This window comes from Pyxicephalus adspersus, chromosome Z (assembly GCF_032062135.1).
Source record: "Pyxicephalus adspersus chromosome Z, UCB_Pads_2.0, whole genome shotgun sequence".
Taxonomy (NCBI): domain Eukaryota; kingdom Metazoa; phylum Chordata; class Amphibia; order Anura; family Pyxicephalidae; genus Pyxicephalus; species Pyxicephalus adspersus.
The window spans coordinates 21081414-21108924 of NC_092871.1; the positions used below are offsets into that span (position 1 = coordinate 21081414).

At 40.0% G+C, this 27511-nt stretch overlaps 1 protein-coding gene across 1 annotated transcript; it reads right to left on the reverse strand.

The window, feature by feature from the left end:
* Positions 1-6: 6 nt before the first annotated feature.
* On the reverse strand, positions 7-27511 carry AKT2 (AKT serine/threonine kinase 2). The gene is made up of 14 exons (XM_072430996.1): positions 27395-27511; positions 19088-19207; positions 9442-9576; positions 9250-9361; positions 8960-9122; positions 7451-7582; positions 6902-6967; positions 6333-6401; positions 5656-5778; positions 4571-4699; positions 3528-3742; positions 2540-2627; positions 2303-2405; positions 7-1577 (listed from the first exon to the last, which is right to left on the reverse strand). Exons 2-14 carry the CDS (start codon positions 19131-19133, stop codon positions 1498-1500), a joined length of 1461 nt encoding a protein of 486 aa, XP_072287097.1. The 5' UTR covers positions 19134-19207; positions 27395-27511; the 3' UTR covers positions 7-1497.

The window sequence follows — 27511 nt, forward strand, 5'->3', positions numbered from 1 at the left end:
ACAGTAGATGAGAAATTGTATTTTTTTATCTCAAATGTCTACAAAAGTTAATTTCTGAGATAAACATTCATCTCATACAGCATTAGGTTTAAAGAGCCAGTCCCAATAACAGATTTTCTTGGGAACTTTCCCATGTTGTAATGACGAGTAGCCATTTGTTTGCAGTCTTTGAGTTTCACTGTATGCTGTAACCAAGTCTGCAGATAAATATATGAAAACAGGCATTCCTAAAGCTCTGTTACACAGCAGGTATTCAAAAAATAGAGGTATGGGATATTCTGAACCAAAGTGTGGGACTGCCCCTTTAAACCTGAGTTCTGCAAAATCGCAGAAGAAAAGAAAAAAAATTGCAACATTCAGAAATTCTGTAAAATAAGAAATTCTATTATTGCTCCACAAACTCCTGCTGCTTTCATCTACCTTTGTTTGGTGGCGGCATCTTTTTTTTTAATAACCAAGCCTATATGGGGCATTCATTTAGGTCTTAAAGCAATTATATAACCTAATCCCCCCAAAATATCCAAGGTTTCCCAGAAAATGGTACATCCTACAAAGGTTGGGGAGAAGGTGGGACATTTTACATTTAGCTGAGTCTTTGACCAATTAGTTTTTTTTGCCAGAATCTTTTGTGCTAGTCATACCAGTTCTTCTGAAAAAAAGAAAAAAGGGGAAAAAAAAAACATACGTCTGTGGGATTTCTAATACATTAACATGAAAATAGAAATAGCAAAAATTATTGCTTTTGACCCGGAAATCCATTTTTGAAAAAAGAAATTCTTGTGAATACATTCAGTTGTTGAAGCTAGGCCACTTACATGCCCTTTGGGAAGCAGGAGGTACATGGCACCCCCCACTGGAACAAAGTGTCAAAGGTCAGCTATGGAGGCCAGTGATGGCAAACGTAATGCAGCACACCCTATCCATCAATTCATAGGCAAACACCATGGATAGGTGACTAAGGGAGTAGAAGATAAGCATAACTGTTTCCTGCTTGTACCGACCAAGTGGAAAAAGCACCGGTAAATTAAATTGCCCATTCTAAATTTCCTAGCACAGCATGCACAAATGGAGACTTGCGTTTGATGCTTGGTTTTCCACCTGCGTTGAAGACCATGGTACCGTTATGAGGACAAGATGATGCTCAGGAGAGAGTGAGCCCTACGGAAGAGGCGGTTATAGTTAAGAACCGCATTTTTAGGATGGTTTGCCCCTGTTTTTTTTTTTCCAGCGTTATGGCTTAGAATCCTGTTACTGCCCCAGCAGCACAAGGCAATTAAAAAGATATGAACATAAATTTCATTCCATGATGAAAGACCGCATTATATAGCAAATTGTCTCTAAGTAAATTCTGCTCAATTACGAAGTCTCTTAATTAAGTTTTGGGGACGGTAGAACGAATATAGAGTTCCTGCCCCATTTCAGAAAGGGACAGGGATCTTCTGCACGTCTTTCAGTAGAAAGTCTCTTTTGCCTGTTGTGTCCCTTCATATTGTAGGTCTACTCCCGAATGCTGGCTGAGTATGAGAACTGAGGGAAATGAGTGCGCTGGTCAGGTTCTAAGGCATCCAGGTTGTCGTCTGCAATAGAGAGTCATAGGGTCAGGATAAATAACAGCTGGGACCCCAGCAGAACAAAAAAATAAAATGAAAGTCAAGGTAATAAAATCTAACTCCAGCTACAAAGCAATTTGACAGTTTTTTTTTTTTGATGTGCATCACAATTACAATTTATCAGGTTTTTATATGTCCAAAAGATTTATTTCTGATGCAACCTTTGGTAACATCTGAATCATGTGGCTTCAGTGGGACCAATTCATATATGTGCAAAGAAGAAAGTGAACCACCAAAAGGCATTAAAAAGGACATTCTGGCAGTTTTCTCTGTTAGCTAAAATGCAAGAGTTCATTATTAATTTAAAAGACATATTTTATGTTGAACAGGTTATAAATGAAGGATTTGGCTGTAATATTATGTTATGTCTGTGATTAAGTGGCTCTGGTCTAAACTAAGAGATTGAGGTCCTTCAGCCCAGTATTATGTAGGCATGACCATGCAATAAAATTGCATTGGGGTAGGTCATCCATGCATTATAGGTTGCTAATGCCATGCCAAATTCAGTGCTTTCACAGTGTATATTTAATTTCTGTGTCACGTGGCTCAACAAAATGCAGGCCATATGTGAACATGTGACACACATTTTAAAGAGAATATTTTCCTTTTTTTGTTTTTACATCCGCTAACTTTGTTGCTTTGACTCCTCTTTTTTAAACCAATAAAATAATTAACTGGCAATATCTACTTACATCTGTCAGGAGGTGTTATCGTTATGGACTGAGCTGTAAATTCATCATCAAAGTATCTGGTGTCGATTTCTGAGGTGACTTGTGGCTTGAAGGGAGGGGTCAGCTAATCAAAGACAAAATACAAAAATTCATAATCAAGAACATGCAGTTGATACACTTGCTTTGCTCAGTCTGCCCACATGATAGGAAGTATTAGTAAAGTGCAGAAACACAAAGACACAGGTATTTGTAAGTTACCTTTCTGTCATTAACATCTTGCCAGTTGATACAAGAAAAGAAACGATGATCTTTTACTTCTTGGGCATCATTGGGTCCACCTCCAAGCCTGCAATATGCCATATAAATAATGAATAATCTTGCAATAGGTCAGTTGTAAACAGTCTTAGTGAGCCCAGTCACGCTGACTCTTCTTAATCATTGCAGAAAGCGCTACTCACTTCAACAAAACACACGCACTTCTAAGTTACTGCTTTCATATAATACGAGGTAGAGGTATTGAGGTAATGGGGTAAAATATGGGGTATTTTGGTAGAAGTGGCTTTATGACACGTAAGGAAACAAAAGGTTACATAAAACTTTATATGCTTTGCAAAGAGAAGAAAAGCAGGGCAGAGAACCTGCACAATAAAAAGGATTGTAAGTAGTTTTTTTTGTTGCACAAGATTTATGCAGCAAAAAAACTATATTTTCAGTAACAGAAAAATACAAACATTTTTATGGCACACAAAACACAATATAGCATGAGATGAGAATGAAATTCAAGCCAAAAAAATTATGAAGGCACAGAATGGTAAAAAAAAACCAAAAACTTGAAACTCAAAATATGCTGTAAAGGTCTATTTTACAAACCTTTACAGCTTGTTAATTTATGTGTGTAGAGATATCCAATATATGATGCAATTTCCATATAAGCATATATATGTATCCCACAAGCACATCTGCATTTGTGGTGGAGGCAGTGGAATATCACATATATGAATAAATATTAAACTTACACACTCAAACTTTTTGTCCTCAAACAGCAGGGTCTACCACCTGGCTGCTCCAAGCTAACGAATGGCAGGCGACAATGACGCAAGTGTAATGCAAGGAAATAAACGTATCCAATAGAGTAAACTAAACCTATTACTTTGCTCAATAGCTATGTATTGCAATATATAGAAAACAGGCGCACTTTGTCAAATGATATCAGACACAAATGCAAACATCCTTATTAAGTCTTTACCTTTGTTTAGGATCCTTTTTAAGAAGGCCACTTAACAGAGACTTGGCTTCAGGACTGAGTGTTCGTGGGAAGCGGATTTCTTCCATGAGGATGAGTTCAAATAGCCTTTCATGATCCTGGTTGTAGAAGGGTAATCGGCCACACATCATCTCGTACATCACTACTCCCAGCCCCCACCAATCAACGGCCCTACCATAGTCGTTGTCTTCTAGCACCTAAGGAAACATCAGTTTTATTTAGGTTTAGCACCAGCCAAAAAATAAAAAAAAAAGGTAAATACACAGATGAAGGGTAATCTAAAAAATGTTGAAATTTTGTGATCCAACTGCCCCTGATGTATGAGGGATATGGACAACACTTTCAGACAATCAAAGGCCTTTACTGCTTGGGATACTTAATGTTGGGAGCTCCCATGCTTTTTGTGCATCTAAGTAGTCAAATTAGAAAAGGCTCAACCCCCTGCAAGTTTAACTTAGGCCTTGTCCCCAGTATGTGAGGTGCAGTGCTGTGCAAATAGTATGTGATTCTCAAGGACATCAGACTTTGCATAGAGAGCAATGTCTGATGTTTCCACTTATGCAATGTGCTGAAGGATGTTTTGTCAACACACTGCTGCACATATTTTTGTTTGTTTTGTGCTGCCCTATTCAATGTAATAAATGGGACCAGCATCAAAATGAACAACCACACAGATACAGCTGTGCAATGCCATGTGTTGCAATATAGGGCACAAAAATTAACTTTCTTATATTTGGAGGAAACCCTTAAGCTTTTAGCTCGCATGTAGCAGATTAATTTCAGGCAAGTACACTAGCGCTAATGGTAAGCTTTTTAAATTACTTTTTATTAATACAGATATTAATTAAATTTAGAATTAATGATTTACTATATATCTACCTGGGGTCCTATTTTATTTATCTTATGTTTGTGCACTTATCATTTACAAATAGATTTCTTCTATGGTCGGTAGGTTGGGTTACATGTTAAGTGTACCTTATAATATCTAGCCACCATTTTATATTAGATTAATAAAAGACAGTTACCTCTGGGGCCAGGTATTCTGGGGTTCCACAAAACGTTCTCATGGTAGCGCCGTCTGTGATGCCTTCCTTACAAAGTCCAAAATCTGTAATTTTTACATGACCATCTTTATCCAGCATAAGGTTCTCCAACTTTAAGGAAAAACAGAAAATTAACAGGTTTTCTACAACACCAATTTTGGCAACACATTGAAAATAGAATTGCTGCAATGCAGTGAACTCAGATTTTTAAGTCATGGAACTCAGAGCAAAAATGTATTATGTCGAAATCTTACTAATGCTTGGATGTGGTGGATGCATTAGTCTTTCAGGCTTTAGGATTTAATGCTTTATTTTCGAAGTAAAGCTGCAAAAAAAAAACACTTCCCGTTCTAGGGTAACAATGCTGACCCTATATCTTTTATTAAAAAGCAGAATATGTCAGCCTAGGACATATAGTATATTAGAACTACTATAAAATTCTAGGCTCCAAAAAGGATAGGGAAGCATTATTTTTACTTGCTGGCAGAGACAGCCAATCAACATTCTTTTTCTCTACTTTAATCAGCTTTTTGTGTAAATAAAAAGTTCACTGGGCTGATATAAGCCAACTGCACAGTAAGTGCCTAAAGTTTCCTCTTTATAGCTTAGAGGTTTGATATATGAAACAAGTACCTTTGCAGATGCATATAACGACTGCAATGTGGACCTTGCACTAAAATGTAAGGCCCAATTATGTGACAGTTCCCCAGCAACTTCTGTCCAATTGCTGCATAGTACTAAAATATAAACAGATTAGAAGAAATTTATAACACAAGACTTGCCTTACTTAAGGCTGCGAGCAGCCCCACCTAGACGAGGCAACATCAGACTTCTTGCTGTATCCTGGGAAAGTTGAGGATCCCAAATTCTGAGGGAAACACTCCTATACCATGCAGTAGTATGTAGTATACTCTTGCAAGGACTAGGATCCTAAGCTTTCACAGAATCCATATGCGAGGCCCATTGATGTCAGCATAATGAAGTGGCTGAAGCTTAAGTAAAGTGAGTATTTCTAAAAGATTTTGCTTAAAAGTGTGTAAGTCAGAACAACATAACATTTGACTTGCCTTTATATCCCTGTACACCACATTCCTGGAGTGGAGATATTCCAGGGCAGACACAATTTCTGCACCGTAAAATCGTGCCCTCTCTTCTGTAAAAACTCGCTCACGAGACAAGTGAAAGAATAGCTGCGTGGAAAAATAGACAAATCTATTTTATAATCAACATGCAGAACAGAAAGATGACCTATACAAAGAAAATGTATGGGAACACATTACGAGGATGCCCCCATTTCAGCCAGAAGCTAAGCTTTTTTTTTTATTAGAGATTTTCAGATAGCTGGTTTGCTAGTGGGCAGGCCTGAACAGAAAAAAACTCTCTATACAATACACACGCCAGACTCCTTGAATGATGCAAAGCAGGGAGAGCAGAGATTTTCTCCAACTCCTGTTGTCTTTATAGATTTCTCCAGAGCAGTCAATAAGCACAAAAATAGTGGCTGTAATCTTACTACGCAGCTCAATATGTGCTACAAACATATGAGAAAATAATAAATAAATATTTTCTCCCTGGAAAAATAATTTTTTTTTGTAACAACTATCTTCTGTCCTTCTGTGACAGCTGGAAGCTGACTGGTTGACAAAGGCAATGCAGAATTTTTACTTACAGGAGGCATGTGTACTAAACAACTTGAAAACATGCACCAAACCACACACATACACAAAAAAAAAACATTTCACACCTCTCCACCATTGGCATACTCCATAACAAAGCAGAGACGGTCACTCGTCTGAAATGCATATTTCAAAGCCTAAAAGAAAGAGTTAAAAATCAGTGCACAATGTTACAGGGACAACACCGTAAATGTCATTCTGGCCTGTCTAATCAAGGTGGCTGAAGGTCCACATTAAAAGGACCAGATAAAAATGTTAATGCTGGTGAAGTAACAAAGGGAGGTGAGTTGGGTTTTCCTTTAAGGGCTTGAAGCACAATGGGAAAAGAATATTTCAAGACCTCTCGAACTCTGCTTTTTGGTCACTTTTAGAATTGCAGAAGTCAATTTCCCCCAAAATAACAATAAACTATGAATCCAGCAAAGAAGGTGAGATCTTTCAACACACGTCTGGTAGTTGTGCAAAACTGGGAATTCTGAAGAAAAATTGTGCACTGGTACAACAAATTCTCCAGCATGGGTTAACAATGAAGATTTTCAGTTTACGATAAACCGATCCTTGGGTGGGCATAGGCAGCAAGATATCGACTTTAGATAGAGCAGCAAGATTGCCCTCGGATTACAAACAGTATACATACCGTTAAAAAGGGATGTCTTGTATTCTGCAAGACTCTACTTTCTGTAACTGTATGCGCCACTTCATCCTGGAATTAAGAATACATGTTCCACAATCATTAATAATTACAAATTTAACATGAATAACAAAGAAAATGGATTTTAGAGACTTTTTTTCTGTGTTTCAAATTTTTGGTTTGATCTATTATAAATGCTGCAGGACAATTACCAATTCCTTGTTGTTGATGGATTCTTTTATCCAATCAAGTAATAGGCTAATGGATTTTATATTATCTCCTGGTGATGGGCAGTTCTAAATGAGGTCCACATCACTACATTGTTACTGTGAACACAGTTGGGATACCCTGCATTCACAGGATGTCCTCAAGAGGCAAAAGTAATTCACAATCTTAGTCTGGAGTTGATCTGTGGCATTCAAATATTGCTCAGTTGGTGAATATTGCTGCTAATCGTTCACATCCTTTTATGTGTAAAAGATAGGTATATGGAATAAAGTGGTCATTGGTTTAATATATAGCTGGCCAAACCACCTATGGACCCAGAGCACTCACCTTGGCGATGATTACTTCTTTGCGTAAAATTTTCATAGCATAATAACGACCTGATGCCTTCTCCCGTACCAGGATCACTTTTCCAAATGTTCCTTTCCCCAACAGCTTGAGATAGTCAAAATCATTCATAGTCTAGGTAAGAGTTTACAATTTAAAATTTTAACTGAGGAGGTTTTAGCAAAACAGTAAATGTTTACTTTTATTTAACTATAGCTTAGCTAAAAATAGGAACACAAATGAAATGAAAATTGCATTTCGGTCAATGTTACATTAACAATAAATATTTCTTCAATACAAAAAACATCATAATAGCCACTGTTTGTACTTCCTCAAAAACCAACAGTGACATTAAGAATCTGACTAACTGCTTTACATTCAAAGTAATGCCATGTCATGAGGAAATTTGGAAGTCTGATCTTTTTTTTTGGCTGTTACCCTGACCCACTAGACTAGCATTTGATCTTCTAAATCTTTTGAATAGGTAAGCTATAAAGGAAAGTTGAAGAAGTCTCAAAGTCTTTTTCTTTTTGGGTTAATTTTCAGTACTAAAAGTGGTAAGCCACACTCTGGGTGGACTTGCCTCGCGTCCCCAGCATGATCAATAGGACATGCAAGTGTGCAGGGGTGGTGCGCTGGGCGGCATGATCGGGTGGGAAATTAAAACAGAATGTACCTCTTTGAAATTCAAAATTACTGATTATAATCAGATAGCAAGGGAGGTTAAAATAAATTACCCTCCCCTCATCCTCCAACCTGCTGATATCTACCTAAGGCTTAGTCTACATGGAAGTTTTCCCCAGCGTTTAACCTAAGGCTTTTAAGGCCCATGTTTGAAATCCCCATGCATTCCAATGGGCTAATCTACACCAGGACGTATCCTTGAGGCATGTTTATGAGCTTTATCTTAAACGTTGTTTGCAACTTTTAAAAAATTAAAAAGCTGTGTTAAAGCAGATAAACGCTTCTTTTGACGTTTACCAGCGTTTTCCGGCATTTATAAGCGCCTAAAACACAAATGCGTCAAAAAAAACACGAGAAAACTCAAAAAACGCCCATAGGCGTTTTTTGGCTTTTTAAAGGCAAGTTTTAAAACGCTAATAAAAGTGCATAAAACGCAACAGGAATGTTTATATGCATTTTAAAAACCCGCCATGTAGACCCCGCCTTAACCACTGCTGTGTAGCAGTGCTATTTTCTAACGTGAACAGGCTTAATGTTGAACCCTATAACTTTTCTTACTGGTCAGATGGCAATGTTCTGCTGACATGCCAGAACATCAGTTTTGGTTTGAGAAAAACTCATCTAAACTTGGAAAAAGTATGTAGAAGGGGCTCCAAACAGAGCAGAGATTAAAACATCAGGGGGTTAGAAATGGTGGTGTGTGGGAAAATGTACAAAATCCCTTTAAAGAAAGAGAAATGGCAGCTCCAAATTTCTCTTATGAAATGTTTCTTCCAGAAAACAGTTCAGAATGAAGTGATGCATCTTTTTAGAGCTACTCCCACTTACTACTTTGGATCGTCCCTTTGATATTGCCACATCCATATCCTCTGGACTGGTTGCATCACTAGGAGAGCTACACTTGAAGTCCATGGTCTCTTCCTCCTCTATTTCATTCTCTCTGTTCTTCAAGCTGTTGGCAACGGTTTGGATTGCTCTCATCCATTCCTCTCTGTCATATTCCAAAACAAAATATTATCATTGCTATGCCTCTACCATTAATTTTAACTTCAATAAATCAGTTGAAGTCAACAAATCATTCAGTCAAACCACTGTGTAAACCCCCAGCGTCCTGATACCTTTCCTCCGGTGTGTCAACATGAAACGTGCGCTCAATAACCGTTGTCCATTGTAAGCATCGTATGACAAAGGTATTGGGTCGGGGACGCTCTGTCTTCATCAGCTGGCATTCTGGAAAGAAAGAATATTGTAAATTGTAGGTAAAGATATAACTCAAAACCTGTAAGTTTCTGAAGGAACCGGGGGCTTACCTCCCACAGAGAAGTTGTTAAGAGGCGGCAATGATAAACTGTGTTCTGAAGAATCTGGCTTTTCCTTATACCCAATGAACGAGCCATCGCTCTTCAATAGGAAGTACCTAGGCCTCCATGTCTTTATATATTCACCTGCAAACAGAGGATAACGTCAGATGTCTGCATACATGAACCTCTGTATTAAAAGTATTCAAATTTATTATACACGTAAATCATCACCATAGTATGAACCTGTTTCAATAACATGTATAGCTTATAATAAATACACATTGAGTAGCCATAATTGTTAAATGAGCTGGCTCTGCTTTCTGCAAGTATACCAGCTTCCCCAGGAGATCTTTATATTTTATTTATAACTAGTTATCAATACTATCATTACACTGATATGTAGAAATATTATATCGTAATAATATGAAGCTAATATACATAAGTTAGAATTAGGGGAAACATTTATTGAACTGTGGGAGCAAACCTAAATCTGTTGGCCAGTTGCACTTAACTGTAATAGCATCTCATCTGCCTGCAGCAAATATCTTGTATGGCTGGTAACCAGTAGAGGGAGCGTGCTGATTTCAGCTGCATACAGGAAGCATTTACTTCTATTACCATGTTCTGGTTTTAATTACCAAGGCAGCAAACTAACCCCATCATGATAATCATTACCAGTGACAAGTCTCCCACGTTGAGAAACACTGCATTGCATTTTTCTTGTATAAATATGATGTCACTAGAGTATGGTATACAGTGTCTAAATACTAAGAAATGTGCACTGATGACACAGCAAAGCTCGACATAACGTCCTATTAATAAAATGTATTTCTATAGCGCCAACATATTATGCAGCACTGCACATTAACTAGGGGTTGCAACTGACAGATACAATCGATGACACAGGAGGAGGACAGCTTACAGTCTAAGAGATACCACAAAGTGTATATGCAAAGTAAATTGTATACACACACACACATACATACACACTAGCTGACCTACCCATAAATAAAGAAAAACTTGGAAAAAAAATTCTGTAGCCACTACAACTAAGTTCTGTTTTATGGAGAGGGAAAGATGAGCAGGACAACCCTGACTGGTCTAACACTGTCACATGGCAGTGCTAGGGCAGAAATAATAGTTATGCGCATGCAAATATATATATACTTGGGTTGTGTTTTGGGTCCAATTATGAGTTTTGGAGTGTTACCTGGAGTATTTCCTGGAGTATTTCCTGCAGCATTTAGGGACCCCCCCCCTCACCCTCTTACATTTAGAATAGGTGAGACAAAAAGGGAAAAGTGATCAGGATGACGTATGGGTAATGCACATGATTTAGTTCCAATATTTATATGTAAATAATGTTTTTTTTCTTCATTGTTTTTTTTAATGTTCAACCCACAAATTTTTTTTGAGCTGGGTGGAAATTGAAGGCGGTGGCAGCCCCTGTATTGTGACCCAGCTCCTCAGTAACCACCCAGAAACAGCGGGGTGGTTACTGAAAAGTGTCGTGTTGTGCGCCCATCTAAAAAGAAGAAGAGAACTGTAGTTATGTTTCAATTTATATGCAAAAATTACATATTCTGATAAAGAAACATCTAAAATTAATCATTCTGGAGATTAGAATGCCACTGTGCAATTGACAAATCAACTTTTACTTTCTGGTCTAAAAATGAAATCAAAATGCCAAATGGTTACTATGGATAAAATGTTTGTACATCAGCCCCATAGTGCAAACAGTTGTGTTGCTACAGACATCCAACTTTCATCCACTTTGCTAAATATATTCCCCTGCAGAAGTGCAAAGCCACACAACTTCCTACAAAGCTTTGCACATTAAAATATCACACACAGACAGAGCGGCTCAGGAGTGAAAGGCCAATGTGCTCTTTGGGATATTTTCCATTATAACATTTGTCTTGAAGCAACTTTCCTTTCCGTGCCGCAGGTGGAGAAGAAGGAAAAGGTTAATGTTACAGAAGGTAATCCAACACAGCTTTCCAGAAATAGCATCTAATCGGGGAGCTAATTTTACCAGCTGTCAGGCACTATGGAGCACACTTTCCCCTACAACTTGTTCATCTGCACAAGGAGCCTTGCCAGAACATAATGCACTTACTATTACATTGGACTAAATGCTGCAAACTATGGCAATATATTATAGGAAAGTGGTGCTTATCAATAGTGTCGTGGAAGTTTGGTCGCAACAATCAGCTTATTTCTTACAAGTAACATTACTGTAATAAAAAAAATACGCCAACAAGGAAGCTTTTTATTGCAGGAGGGAATGTAGAATGTCTCTTCTGTGATAAATGCTCTACTCCGAGCTAACAGACAATTATGGCGCATTTTACATGAAGTTTTTCCCCAAAAAACGTTTCAGCTGCAAACACAGAAATCATGGACTGAAGACAGCATTTGTATTTTTAACTATTTGGCTCATAAAACCACAAATAATGCATAACTGGTGAAACGGCTTCAGACCAATACCCTGAAACCAGTATTTTCCCCACTGGGCACCAATTTCTTGCTTCTGCGAAAGAAAGTGAAGTCAGGCAGACAACCACAACCAGACAGTGGGTGCATACAATGTGGGCCAGGGGTAATGGTAAAATATTAAAGGTAGCAGATCACCTGCAGATCACTGTGGTTTTTAGTCTGTAGGCTTTGAGAAAATAAATACCTTTCAAACAGCAGAGGAACTTTTTACATGAAAGAGAACACGGATTTAGTTTCAATTACTTGCAGACAATTTAAAATGGAACTAGAAGTCCACTTTAAAAATTTGGCATTAGGCAGGGTTTTTTTGCAAAAGGGACAGGCAATGTCCCTACCTGGCTAACCGTCGTCTCATCTGTCAAAATTTGCTGAGCTCCCCCCCCGTTGGTTACCAGGATATCCGGTGTATCCCCCCCCCCCTGCAGGAATTATGTCATTCCAGATCAACCAATTAGGATGGCTGAAGATCAGAAACGGAAGACAAGGAGGAAGAAGACGCGCGGGCAACGGAATAGGGACAGGTGAGTAAATGTTGGGCCTATTCTGCTTTAATAATGCTTGTGATAATGTTACTGAGTAGAACTATAGCTTGTCAATCACTGTGCAACTTCCTTCCCATACTACATTATGTATGGGAAAATAGCTGCGGCCTAAAAGAGGGGTGCTTGAGAAAGGGAACCATACTTTCTTGTGCAACCTCCTTCGCATACTCAAATGTGTATGGGAAAGCTTGCAATGGTCCGAGAGCATGGAGTGTGAGCAATGGAACACACACTGGCTTAGGCAACCTCTTTCCCGTGTTCCAATGTAAATGGTATAGCTGCACAGACCTTGGAGAGGGACGCTTAAAGCGTACCTAAACTCAAAATTTTAACTATTTACCATAAAAGGGCAGACAACCCATCTATTTAAAATAAAAATTAAATTTTTTTTCTTTAAAGTGCAACACGTACAGCAATCAAAACAGAATCGGGGTGCAAAGCCTCCCAGGATACCCAAGTCACGCATCCCGGAAGGCTCTTGGCTGCTCTTTCATTGATGAAAAAAAAATTGCAGATCTCACACATGCGCAGTATGATCGGCAACCCCATTTACATCGCCCAATACCGCGCATGCGCCGTGCGAAATCGGGTGAGGCAGGAAAAAGAGAAAAGATGTCAGTGCCGGCACTTCCTCTGCACTGGGCCAAAGACGCATACCCAGATGACGTGAGACCCAAACACAGAAACCTTCCGACGGATAGACAAATCTGCGGGATTAAAGGTAAGTGTGTTTTGTTTATATTTTGGGTTTAGTTCCGCTGTAAGAAATGGAAAACAGACTCCTTCTTTTATAAGGAAAAGGTGCTTGAACAATGGAGGTCACTATACTGGCTTGCAAGATGGGAATGCTGTAAATAAATAGGCTTAGCTAGTAATAAGTGCAAAAAGGGTCAACAGAAAATTCCTGGAGGAAAATTTAGGGCTATCAGCTGCAGCCCGTAAATCTTTGGTCAGCTTAAACCTAAAGCTTGACAGGAGTGTACCTATCTTTGTAAGCAGTTTATTTATAGGCCAAGTGTGAAAACATATACAGCTTGTTGCTGCTACTGCAGATGCTGACAGGAGCCATCACTTACTGTTTACTATTGTTTACAGATAGGAGAGGAAGTGGCATGGCCCCTCCTGAGTGTACAAAAAAAGAGGGTGGCAGCAGATAACATCACCATGCATGTTGCAATTAGTACAGCGCAAGCTTCCAGAGAGGAACAAGCAAGACAGGGGCCTTTCATCACAAATAATGGATGCCTCATCACATTACACAGCCCAGCACTCTGCTGAACACATCCATGATGGGAAATGTACTACAGAGGGCTTAAACGTGTTCAACAATCCTGTTCTCTGGCTCATAAAGCTTTGCTTTCCACAATGTAAACGCAGCCAGGGTTACAGATCCTGTTTTACCCTCCCCCAATGCCACACACTGCTGAGGGGGTGTAAAGATGGGGCATTACACAAAAAGAATAATCCTGTTAATCCACATCCTTTCTTTCTAGGAAGCTCATTATTGTAGGATGCAGGGTGCTCTGCAAGCACTGTCTGAGGCCGGACAACAAAATACAAACCTTGACCAACTCCAGAAAAACAAACATTTCTGAAAAATGATATACTTACAGGTTCTTCAAGATTTTCTCAAGCAATCAATAGCGCAAGCTACCTACCTTCAAAACATAAATCAGCCCCACCCCGAAGCACCGAATGTTTATACCTGTGGAAGGATTTTATGAACTTTGAAAACCTTTACTTGTAAGATCAGACAAACCGCTATCAACGGTCATTAAAGTAGGTGTAAACCCTAACTAAATAACATGTTTGCTAAAGCACTGTGCACCATAAACAAGTTACAAACATACACAAGTGTTTTTGTTTTGTTCTTTTGTTTTCATCTTTTCATCATTCTTCCCTGCAACTTCATACTGCTGATCCCCTGCAGCCTCCTTTTTGGCATGTCATACATACACACCTGTAAAGGCTGCATACCATTTCTTGGAGAGAGTGCCCTAATGTTATGTTCACACTGGGCAGGAGGTTGCTGAGCGTTTATCATTTCCTCTTGCTAGGAAAGCACTGCCTAAAAATGGAGCTTCTCCGTGCCGCAGCCCCATTGAGAATGATTCAGCTGTTAGATGTGCAGACAATGGATAAGAAGGAGCATGGTGGTGCGAGAGATTGGCAAGGTGTCAGCTGCCAGAAGCCACACAGATTCCAGGCCAAATCAGAACCAGATCCAACAGTGGACTGTGCCAGCAAAATGTGCATTCAATTGGCCATTTGTAGTCTCTAGAAAAAGGACGCGACAACAAAGGAGCACAACCAGGTGACCGGGGCAAGAAGTTGTCACCCTAAAATGACATGACCATGTTAAAGCCATTATGGTATTTTAGTGATTGGGCTAATTTTCGACATATGGTGTAAATATTTAGGGTCCAAGATTGAATATTAGAAAATATGCTGCCCAGCAAAATTGCCAGTTTACAACCAGCTGACCTATTGCATTCAGCAGTTCCATTCTTGATGTCTACACGATGGTATAATGTCATGCTAAGGATTTAGTCCTAAGTCATGGCCTATGACATTCTTTCTACAAATTCCTTCTTTCAGCTTTTGTCTGCTTTCCTTTACAGAAAACGAACAATCCTTCAATCATACAGCTCATGTAATGTTGGAGGAAACAGGACAGGCCCACAGGTATGGAATTAACAAGCACCATCAGGCCTTTTGCCACTCATAGCCCATAAAAGAATCATATATTTTATGCCCATAGTATCAGACAAATGGATGAGTGAAAACCTAATTTATGGTAGAACAGATGACACACAGATCAGCCTTTGCTGTCCTAAGGTTGGACAATCCTATCTGGAACCTGCATGGCAGCCTGTGCAACGAGAGGACAAGAAATGCAGCAAAATGACATTTGTTATTTTCATAGGATTACTGAACAGGGAGCTGTGTGTTACAGGGAAAAGGGAATAATTAAAAGTAAGAACCTGAATTTTGAGAACAGTCCAATTCCTGACATGTGAATGCTCCTACAATCTCATAACTGTATATCTGCAGTGTGAGATCTGAGGCACTGTTGTATTTGAATGCTACGGTAGAGAAATTGGATGTAATTACCACGCTGCTCAGTGTTTTTGCTGAAGCTTTGTTATAAAGAAGGAAAGCCTCTTCCAAGATGGCCACCTACATATAGAGAAACTGTACAGAACAAGGTAAGTCGGTGACAGGTACAAAAATAACTGAAGGTGACCACCGACAATACTGCTGGCTAGCCCCTAGCCTACGAAAGTCTTTTATGGGCAAAGGTCCAAAAGTTAGGTTCATATTTAAAGTAAACCTATGCAGGTCCTTCGAGAGTCTTTATTAACCTTTCCTTTTCACCCGAAGTAAAGAAAGACACCCTTAGTGTTCGATATATGTAATGTGACCAACTCACCTTTCTCTCTCAGAAGATGGTGCTTGGCAATTGGTAGCTCACACACCCTGTGCCATCTATGTATCTTGTGATAAAGTGAACCTGTTGCTTTGAACTGCATGGCATTCACGGGTCTGCTGTAATGGGAAAAAGTAACTGCGACACCTACAAATTGGTGCACCCAATATACAGGAGTGGGGGAATCAAGACCTTAGGAATGCGTCAGAAAGCCGCCTATATGGCCAGTTTTACCCATTGCAACCAAATTCTTCCTTTTGTATGTCTCTGGTATGTTTGAAAACAAAAGGGCTGGCTGGTTACTAGGAGCAATACAATGATTCTTTCAAATACTTTTGAACAGGAGGCCCTGTGTTATGCAGTTGTTGCCCCGTAAGGCGGTGGGGAAAATCAGGGGCCTCAGGAGTAAGGAGGTGTGTTTTTTATTAGGACTGTGCATATGGCATTTTAGGAATGTGGAGAGGTCAGCCAGGGTTACAGAAAATCACAGGATGCCCTGGAGCACAGACTATAGAGGGCGATCTTCCATTCCATGGCTGTTGACAATAACAACGGCCAGCGCTTGCAGAAGTGCAGTTAATTCTACTATTAAAAAAATAATCCCCTTTAAATTAATTTTAAATATAAATAGACAACCTTTCAGATTTATTGTCAGCAGCACCTGTCACACAAACATTGTAATCTAGTTTCTGTTTTTATAAAGCACGTTGATAAATGAGATGGCCATGGCATTATTTTCCAAGATTTATAGGATATCCATTATTTGCTCACTGAATATACGCAGGCTCCGTTGACATTAAAACGCATGTGACTGTCATGCATTATATACCTCAAACGAACAGCTACCTGTGCTGCCGTCTATTGTGACACTGATCCCATGCATTACATTGAATGACACAGAAAGGCGTGCAGTACTGCATTGCATATAGCTGCTTTCCTTGCACTGTCTGATGTTGCTGCGTATTGGATGCTATACTCGGTGCCGTGTACTATACATAGTATTACCAGTAAATGTGACAGCAATTTACTGATCCTTTCTGTGTCAGTCCATGGTCAATCCATCCCTAATAACCTTTCAGTGACAAATATACATTCTAGGTGGCTTATCCTGTAACAGATTTTTCACTGCAGCCATTCAGAATTCTGACTGCATAGATGTATTAAAACTGGGCACAACTGCTATAATTTTTCTTTTTTGCTATTACCCTGTTTCCCCGATGATAAGACACTGTCTTATTTTTTTTTGAAAGCCAAAATATGCTCTAGGGCTTATTTTTACCCATGAAGAAGACTACAGTACACAGTTATTGTTCATGTGCCATTCATGTCCACTTCTGATCAATCTTTTTACCTAAAAAGGGGGGGCTGTCTTATTTGATGGCCCTGCCTTATCATCGGGGAAACACGGTATAGTATAGGTTTTGACTGCAACAAACATTCACATAACATATCCATTAGAAACATAAAAGCTAACTCCGCGAGCAGGAAATCTCTTGGATTGTAAGCTCTTCTGGGCAGAGTCCTCTCCTCCTCCTGTGTCACTGTCAGTATCTATATGTCATTTGCAACCCCTGCTTAATGTACAACGCTGCGTAATATGTTGGTGGTATATAAACACTGTTTAAATATATTAATTCTGTATGATTACCTACCACGGATAAAGATACCGATTGTACAATCTGGCTATCACAGTTTGTAAATCCCAACACACAATTTCAACTCACCGAATCACCATTTCATGCTGTTAATGTTTAGAGGTAAACTGAATTTCATGATTCCACATAAAAAATAAATTCTGTATGACAGAACCTGCACTTCAGGAAAACCCAACAAATTACACATTATGATTGAATCAGCTACAGTGGGTAATATGCAATGTACATGAACGCCCAAGAACCCTGAATCTTTTGTTGCCAGTCTCCACCTTGCTCCAGCACAAATCCTTCAGGTTTATAGTAACATAAATTTTATTAGAAGTGTTCTTCCCAGGCCCTTTTTGGATGATTACTGAAGAGTTGGGTCACACTACAGGGGCTGCCACCCACCTACAATTTCACTCTACCCTGCTTTAAAAATGGCTAGGCTGAACACTGTATTACAATGTATTATTACAATATGGTTTATCAGCAGACACCACAAATGTTATTGAAATTATATTTTAAAGGCTTCAAATATTTTTTGCCTCTACTTGAGGCACATTGGTCAATTTGAACCCAAAGATACCTTGTTTGCTGAAGTTAAGCACCCCCACCCCCAACAATTGACACAAATGCAATACAAAGTTTCAATAGTCACCATGAATCAACAATATACAATGTTGCAATGCATTACATAACATTCCACATTCCTTATCTCCCTGCCATGAGTGCAAACATTAATGTCTTCTATAGAACATGTTTGCATGTTATTGTTACAAGGCCCTGAATGCTTAAGATGTTTCTAGATAAGTGAATGAACTTGTGAATAAAGGATGCAATGTTATTTTAAATTTACATTAATACAACATGTGCTAGGGTATTTTGCTACTTAATTATAACAGCTAGTTTTCATCCCAGAAAAGCTATCCAAAAACAGCCAGATAGTAACTGTAAAGAACCGGGTGGTGCGCCCAGCTAAAAGAGTCTGGGGAGAACACTGAAAACTTTTATACTGAAAGCAATATCATCTTTCTGTGCAACCAAATACCACACATCCTTTGTTCAGTTCTTGGAAAAAAAAAGCTCACATGCAAATATTTATATTCCCGAGTTTTGAACTCGGCAATGAAATTATGTCTATAGCACATCTGCTGACACTGCCAGACTAAACAATCCAAAAACTTATCCGAAAGTTCTGTAGTTTTATCCTAATAGCTGCCAATTAAATTTGTACAATGTGTCTCTCTATAAGCCAAACTAAAGTAGCCATTGATGTTTAGGGATGAGCTGCCCAGAAACTTTTTAGATCATGCCTGCATTGCCTTGTAATGTCTATGACAAAGTTTTTTTAATGAACAACTTTCAACTAAAACGACTTCTTTTGGTTTATACAGTGTAGAATACAAACTGTACTCATATTAAATATATGGATTTAAGTTTTAAAAGTGACTGATTTTTCTGCTTAACATTGTTTCAAGAATAGACAGATCTCATAGTTTATACCCACATATCTGTCAACATCTAAATAAATCTCATTTGCCACTTACCTCTTTTTTGCAGCCAGCCTTCCTTTACCACCATTACTTCATTCATGGTGATAGAAAGACTGAGGCCCAAGTGTAATCAATCAGATCTTCAAGAAAGCTTGGTTAGAGTGTAAGGTGGTTCTGTAATAAAAAATCATAGCCATTTAGTTAAGCAAAACATTTAAAATTTTAGGCAGCATACAACAACTTGCACAACATGCTAACATAGACCTAGACACATGCTAAAAAAACAAAAAAAAAAAAACCTTTAAAAGGGATGATTTAAGAAAACATACTCAAGAATCCCTGCATGGTGTTGCATGCTTGCCAATGTATGATCAGTTTCCTGAGCCTGCATGGATTAAGACAATCAGCCTGCATCATCTGTTATGATTTACAGTTCACTGTTCCCCCCATCTCCTTTTAGCCGGGCACTTTTCCACCCGGCACTTTTCAGTAACCAACCGGCTTTTTTTGGGCGGTACTGCCTCAACAATATGCTATTGCTTCTTCATTGTCTAAAAGTGCTATTCTACCACATTATTCTCCCCGGACCCTTTTAGCTGGGCGCTCAACCCGGCACTTTTCAGTGACCACTTGGCTGCTTTTGGGTGGGGACAGATAAGTTGGGTCACAATACAGGGGGGCTGCCACCCACCTGCAATTTCTTCCCACCAAGCTAAAAAAAAAAAAAAAAAAAAAAACATTCTGGGTCAAACACTGTACCAGTTGCACTGATGTTTATACCAAGTGGTGATTAAAAAGATTTCCAGTCCCCCTGGACAGAACAAGAAAAGTTGTTGTCACCTGCCCACAAGGTACCTGTAAAACACACATCTTTACTCCAATGGGCTTAGACAAGTTCAGCCATGTTTGCAAATGAAAGCTGAAAATTGTTTCCCTTGCTGTTTTTTTTTTAATTACTTTTTTGGCGCTGGCAGAGCAAATAAGGGGGGTGGGGGGCTTTCCATTACATTCTTTCAAAGGGAAGTAAGTATTACACAGCAGATTATCATCTCACTTCTGTGAATGAACCAGGAATCACACCCACTATGCAAAACAGCACAGTGCAGGAAAAAAAGCAGAAGATAAACACTGCCACAAAGCAGGACATGAGAGCAGATGTGACCTGCTCATGTCTGCCTTTAAATCCAGCCTGTGGATGGCCATGTTCATCCAATTACTGCACCTCTGCTGGGTGGGGGGGGCCGTGCCACGATGACAGACTGTCCAGATCCACATCATGGTGGAAAACACAGCAGATTGCAGAGTGTTTGTTTTGTGAGCTGCATAAATAATACGCACGTTCTTATCTCTCTGGAAACTGCTAATAGCACAGACAAAATCTGGATCGGAAAAAACAGGCGTTAGGATCAAGCAGCGAGCACGGGCGGCAGTGCAGGATAAACACTTTGGTTGCAGCTCACCTGATGCTGCTTATCTCTCTCTGGGAGATCATGTTCGGAAAATGGAACGGATCAAAATTAAGAGAAACAGATGGGTCACCAAGGATGGTTTTAATGATTCTGTTTGGACAGGAAAAGTGCAAACAAGCCACTTGTTTCTAACAAACTAGGCAGCTGCACTGGCGTAATTTAAAGTGCACCTGTTCAAGGACAATTCCAAACTCTTGCACTGTTTAAAAATACATGGAGGGGCCATTATAGCAGGCAGATTATTTGTACAGTAATGCACATGACCTGCTTGTCAACCAATGCTACATGCCTGCAAAATGTAACTGGGAGAAAAGCTTTTATGGTTTGCAGTTCTGCAGAATGTCCCATTGCACTGCCTACTGGCTGCCCTTTGGACTATTAGTGGACATTATCACATTGGTCTCATATCACAATCTCTGTCTCTTCATTTAAGCTCCAATTATTTGCAATTGTGTTAGCAGTAACTTTACAGAGTAAGAGCTACATTTTTTTTATGCTTTGAAAATCATTGGGAATTAAGAGTAGCAACAGATCACACAAATGGATTTGGAGTAAGCTGCACAAGTAGTGGAGATCAATCCCACATCATCAGCAATATGTTCCAATCGTGCGATTGATCCCTCCAGGATACTACGGTGTGCTATGTGAATAATTTACTCCATAGGGGCAGTTTTTCCATCTGTTTAGCTACCAATTGCTACTCTTGACAAGTAACTTCCAGAACTCAAAGTAACACAGTGAATTAACCTGTTAACAAACCAGGCAAAAAAAAGTGGAGCAACACCTCTCAATCCTTTCATACACACAACAAACCTCGATTACAGACTGTTTGTAACCCTCAGTATAGGTGCTGTTGTATCTCCAGTACAAACAACCTGAGCTATTTGTCCCTTGGATGAAATATGTGGTGTTGTTAGCATGTCCAGCACTAAGCAAAAAGTCAGTGAGCTCCGACACCTGATCCGACCTATTTTCAAAGGGATGAATAACTGTGCACACTTTCTTTTTTAGACATAACCTTTCCTAAAGTTTTTTTTTTACTCCTAAATCTTTGTTAACTTTTATTAATGATGCTGAAAACTGCTCGCTTTTGGACACCACAAAGTGTAGAAAAAGAATACACGTTGCAGTTTACCACTTAAAAATGCCCCTTAATTTCGCTATGGTGCACAATTCCCTATAATGCACCAAGAAGATGGCTCAGGAGGGCACAGGTCCTGTGGCGGCAGCTCTCCTCCTCTTCTCCTTCGAAGGCAGCTTATCAATTCACAAGAAACCAGAGTCACGAAGATATCACCAATTCCTTGTACGCAGATAAGCCTGCCTTCTCTGAAATATTAGTTCAGCCCACAAATGGCTTCTATGAAGGAAAATGATTGCCTAACACAAGTTTTAAAAAGCAGTTAAAAACGAATGTCTTTAGAAAAAAGTGTTGATTATTAGAATTACACTATAGCAAAGTATTCATATTAAGAACTAAGATGCTCTGTACACACAGAAGTCATTTCTAAAAACTGGGGGTTAATTAAAATATTACTGCAATTAATCCAAAGCCCAGGGTTTCTCATCAAGGGGTTCCTTGGGCCCTGAGCAATTTGGACCTCTCAGGTCAGTTAACACCACGACCAATGGTATTTTTGGCTTAGGGGTGGCATTCTTCCTAACAGCAATTAATGTACGAAGCATTCTACCTACTGATCACCACAATAATATACTGAGATGGGGATTTAGTAATTATAGCAGGGGTTCCCTAAGACCTAAAGATTATGTCAAAGGTTCCCATGTTAAAAAAATTAAAGAAACACTACTACACTATACCATATCTACTACTGACTTCCTCACTCATAACCTCATCACACGCACGGCTCCAAGACTTTTCCAGAGCTGCCCGTCTCTCAGGAATTGTCTTCCTCGTCCTATTCGGCTCGCTCCTACTTTCTGCTTATTTAAAAGACCACTCAAAACCCATTTTTTCAAACTTGCCTACTTATTTTTTTCTGTCTTTTGAAACCATCACTACATATCACCCCTGCTATTGTGTGTTAATTGCGCCGCCTCCTAGATTGTAAGCTGTTCGGCAGGGTCCTCTCCTCCTGTATCACTGTTTGTCTGTATCTGTTTGTCATTCGCAACCGCTACAGCACTGCGTAATATGTTGGCGCTATATGAATCCTGTTTAATAATAATATTATACCCTGTCGTGAAAAAAGCTACATTGCTTTTTATATTGCAGTAAGGAGGGCGCAGTCAATTGAAGGGCCTCAATAGGTAATTAGATTTTCATCCATACATACGTTCCCATTGGAAATGTGTTACAGGTATACTAATCTGAATGGCCAAATGGCCAACAATTTTTTTTTTCACTTAGAGAAAGAAGTAGAGCAGGGTTGCCTACAGAAAGCAGTAAAGTAGGTTTGATTCTATAACAAGCCCTGCAAACAAAAAATACATTTATTTACCATGGAAGTCGGATAAACCCATGCATCAAAATTGTACCCAAAAAGCAAGGTGTACTGAGTGGAATACAGTGCAGATCTTCAATTCAGGTAATGAATATGGATTGCACATTCTGTAAGAGCGGACACCAAATTCTTGAATTTCCATCATCTAAAACACCTGGACGGAAGTCAAAGTACCCCATTCTGCACCATGAGCCCATCTGTCTGTGACTTTATAGGTAAAATAACAACTGTCTATAAGGGCATATCACATGAAAAGAGACAACTGTCTGGAAGAAACAGCTGCCACCAAAAACATAATATGATATTTCTAATGCTCACAGCCATCTCATTACGGATGGTATCTTACAGGGAAACCACTCTTCGCCCACTGATCTGTTCATCCACGTGGCTGTCTCTTCATAAAGAAAATCTCCACATGACCGCATTCTTTTGGTCACCTGTCTTTGCAGATAGCAGCTGTTTTAGGCTTCATACACACAGGTGCTGGTGTTACATTCAGGCCATGTTCCGGCAGATCTTCCGGTTGGAGGAGCGATATGAACAGGCACATAGCTTCAGGCATACTACAAGGAATGCCACATTTGTTTTGATGTCCTGCATTCAGCACGCTCGCCAGACTGTACTGCGCAACTCTGTCCGGTATATTCTTTGCAGCCCATTGCTTTAAGTCCATCCACCTAGCCTAGAGTAATATGTCATGCCAGAAATACGGGGGGTTGATGTCACTGGTAAAAAGACAAGCCTGTGCTGCACTGACCATGGATGCCTCCAGTGCACAGGATTTGTTGACTGTTACAAAAGTCAAAACATTAGTTAGAAATAATTATGGCATTATGGCAAAAAAATAAAAAGTAGTATATATAGATACAAAAAAAGTATTGAAAGGGTTTGCTGTCTCTGTCACCAAATACATTTTTGTTTAAGATATATCTGATTGAATGTGTACAGAATACACATTTCTCTGCGCCATTTTAATCTTAACAGTTATCAGCTCAGTTATTCTTGCAGAGAACTAATGCATTGATCTTACGGTCACCCACCGCTGGGCTCAATGCCATCACTATTTTACTGCTACAAGGAAAAAGCAGCTGCATACTAAAAAACAATATTTCCAACTGGAGAAATTATTTGGGGGGTGGAAGGGAGCAGCCACCTTTGTCAGAGAATCTGACGCTTAGGGAAGTGTTGATTCTCAGAGCTTAGAATTCATGTTAGGAAGAAGATCTTGGGCCAGAATGGAGAACATAGCTATTTTAAAGATAGATCACATTTATTATATAAGTTTTGCCAAAATTTAGGGACAGGGTTTCTTTTAAAGCAGGCCTTGCACTTATATGGCCCCTCTATTATTTATAAAAACACGGAACTAGCAATAAAAAAGGAATGAAAATCAAATCATGAAAATAACACTTAAAATTTTAATTTCTGACTTTTTTTTTGGCATCTTAGGAAAGTTTAGGATCACAATTCTCGTGAAAAGTTACTCCAGCACTACACATTCACTTTTGGAATTTGCAATCCTCAGCTTATGCTGGATTCCATGTGAAGACTCGGAGTTGTCCTAGACAAGATTATTGGAAGCCCAGGAGTAAGGAAAGTGTTTTTTTTTGTTTTTTTTTAGGATTCTCCCTGAGTGTTTGTTCTTTAATTGCTGTAATCCAGTGATTTGTACACAGGGGGTGGGGGCTGTCACATAGGCAGACCTTGTATTTTAGTGCAAGGTCCACACCAGACTGTGGAAGATGTACATACGTACATTAGTTCTGTTCTCTCAGGACACTGCAACCAATACATTGGGGGGACAGAGCCACAAGGCAACCTAGCCAGGAAACATATTGCCCAATTTTCATTGTTCTCCGGTCAATCAGGTAGATGGCAAACTGGACAAAATTGTGCGTGTCCAAGGTTGTTGGTATCTGATGACCTGGCAATTCCAGGTCATATAATGCAAGACTTCTCTCTACCTACTGCAACATATTTTCATGTTAAGCTGAGAAATGGGTATTGGGAAGCTGCTAGTTTGCCTTAATCCCTCTCTGATTAAAGTGGAACTAAACCTAAAAATTAAAAAAATTGCAAGCAGGCATTTGCAAAAAGGATTGCAATGTCTTTTCTACATGAAAACAAACTTACCTGCCTGTTTGCAATCTTTTCTGTAAGGCACATTGAGCTGAGTAGTATGAGTAGCTTGGTGTGCGATCCAAGCATTGCTGGCTGAGCGAAGTCCTGTGTGCATGCGCAGGAGTCACATGATTCCAGCCTAGCCAATCAAATTGGCTGAAGATCTCGAACCTGGAAGAGGACCTGGTATCCTTTCTAATATTATTATTACACAGTATTTTTATAGCACCATCATATTACGCAGCGCTGTACAAAGTCCATAGTAGTGTTACTAACTGTCCCTCAAAGGGACTCACAATCTAATGTCCCTACCTCAGTCATATGTCATTAATACAGTTCTAATGTCAATTTTGGGGGGAAGCCAATGTTCTTGAGATGTGGGAGGAAACCGGAGTAGCCAGAGGAAACCCACGCAAACACAGGGAGAACCTGCCAACTTAATGCAGATAGGGAAACCTGGGCGAGATTCGAACCTGGGACCTAGTGCTACAAGGGCCACAGTGCTAACCTCTGAGCCACCGTGCTGCCCATGGGGGATATATTTGTTGCAAAATAAAACATTGCCTACTTTTTTTCCAAAAATAAAAAAACATACCTAATTCCCCTTTAAGACTGCAGGTGGCATTGTGCAGTGCCGGCTGTAATATTATTAGCTATGGGCTTGGGTGCAGAGTACAAACAAGCTGACAGCACTACACACTTGCCTGCATTTGTCCCTCTAGGTCTCTAGAAAGTAAATATGCAACTACAATGGTTGCTATTTGCACAATGATTTGCTCCCCCAAAGCTCCTGGACATTACATAGAAGGAAAAGAACCAGGGGGCATGTTAGCCACCACCAGGGGCATGTTAGCCACCAACAAATGGAAGAATTGGCATGAGCAAAAACTAAAACCCTGAGCTCCATTCTATTCAGCACAAGGCCACCTATCAAATCCTGCTGCGTGTTTAATATCTCCAGCAGCTCAAAGTTTTGCATTGACATTCTCACCACTGTTGTTGTGTTTACAATTGAAGAGTATGTGTATAGTATAAGAACCCCGCCCCCTATAGATTTGCTTTGCGCCCCCACTGGGGAGATTCACCCTATAATGTCCCCTGGTGATCACCACCATTAATACCCGAATCAATAGAACAGGGGTGTCAAACTCAAATACACAGTGGGACAAAATTAAAAACTTAGACAAAGTCGCGGGACAAACTTGAAACTGAAATAGCACTGCTACTACAATTCCCTGAGTCTATAAAACAGTTCAATGCAGGGCCACACATAGCCAGAGCGGCCGCTGGTCTATAGACCTGAGTGATGCCGGGAATTGTAGTAGCGGCGCTATTTCAATGCAGCAGCGGGGCAGCTGCAATTCATTGTTAAGATTTCTTTGGGGGCCCAAAAAAAAAGGACGTTAAGGGCCAGATTTGGCCCACGGGGCAGGGTTTAACACCCATGCAATAGAACAAAAGTAATCAGCAAAACAAAAGATTTCCTGTTGCACCTCTGGACCAGGAAATCACCTCTAACTGTATAGCGACCAGGTAACCAACACAGTTTGGGATATACATGTGATTTTTATGTAGATCTAAAACCAAATACCCAAATACTGTGTTATCAGTTTACTTTTAAAATTTCTGGCAGGAATTTCCTGTTATACGGTGACAACACTCCTGTTTCCTAAGATCTTGCGCTGTCACCTGGTTATTTATTCCCCTGCAGATACACAACCATGGCTCATTGTTGTCACCAGTTCTGAGCAATCATGTGCATATAGACAGGAAGTGCCTGCAATGGTCAGGGGAGGGGAGATCAGCAAGGGGGAATCAAACTTTTTAAATCGAATTGTTTATGATACACAGGATTTCAGGAAATTAGATTGCATGCAATGAGGAGTTACATAAACACAGCCATGCTGGACAAAGAGCAATATGGAAAGTTTTGGCAGCGATTGCAGCAGGACCATGGCTGGGACACCCTGGAGCATAGTTCTGTTCCCAGTTGTGTGTTGTTTTGGCTTGTTTTCTCTATACAGATTACACTGGCTCAGTGACCGATCTCCATAGGAAGCCTTTCCTAATCATGCTGCATCTACTCCCAGGCCTCGGTGCTGCTCCACACTGGCAGGCCGCGGAGTTGCTGCTCCAGCAGCCCAGCGTGTGTCTGCAGTGAATTGCCCCTAGGCCTCTGTGTACAGCTCTCAGCAGCGCTCTCTGGCTCAGGCCTCAGCCCCCCCGCGTCCTCCAGCGGCCTCCTTCTCCAGCAAAAGGCCTCGCAAGCCACCACACAGGCCGCAACTAGGGCCTCCCCTTCACCTTACCTTCCCGGGGGTCAGTCTCCGCTCACCCCGCCGCTCCCCAATCTCATGTCTCCCTCCTAACGAAACCAGCAGCGTTACAGAGAATAGAGGCTACAATGTCCGCCTACATCCGCCCCA

Excerpts from the sequence above, each read along its gene's own strand:
- AKT2 (XM_072430996.1), bottom strand. The coding sequence starts at position 19,133 with ATGAATGAAGTAATGGTGGTAAAGGAAGGCTGGCTGCAAAAAAGAG. Across the intron at positions 9,577-19,087 it reads AGGCTGGCTGCAAAAAAGAG|GTGAATATATAAAGACATGG; the intron begins GTAAGTGGCAAA and ends CTCTGTTTGCAG. Across the intron at positions 2,406-2,539 it reads AAGATGTTAATGACAGAAAG|CTGACCCCTCCCTTCAAGCC; the intron begins GTAACTTACAAA and ends GTCTTTGATTAG.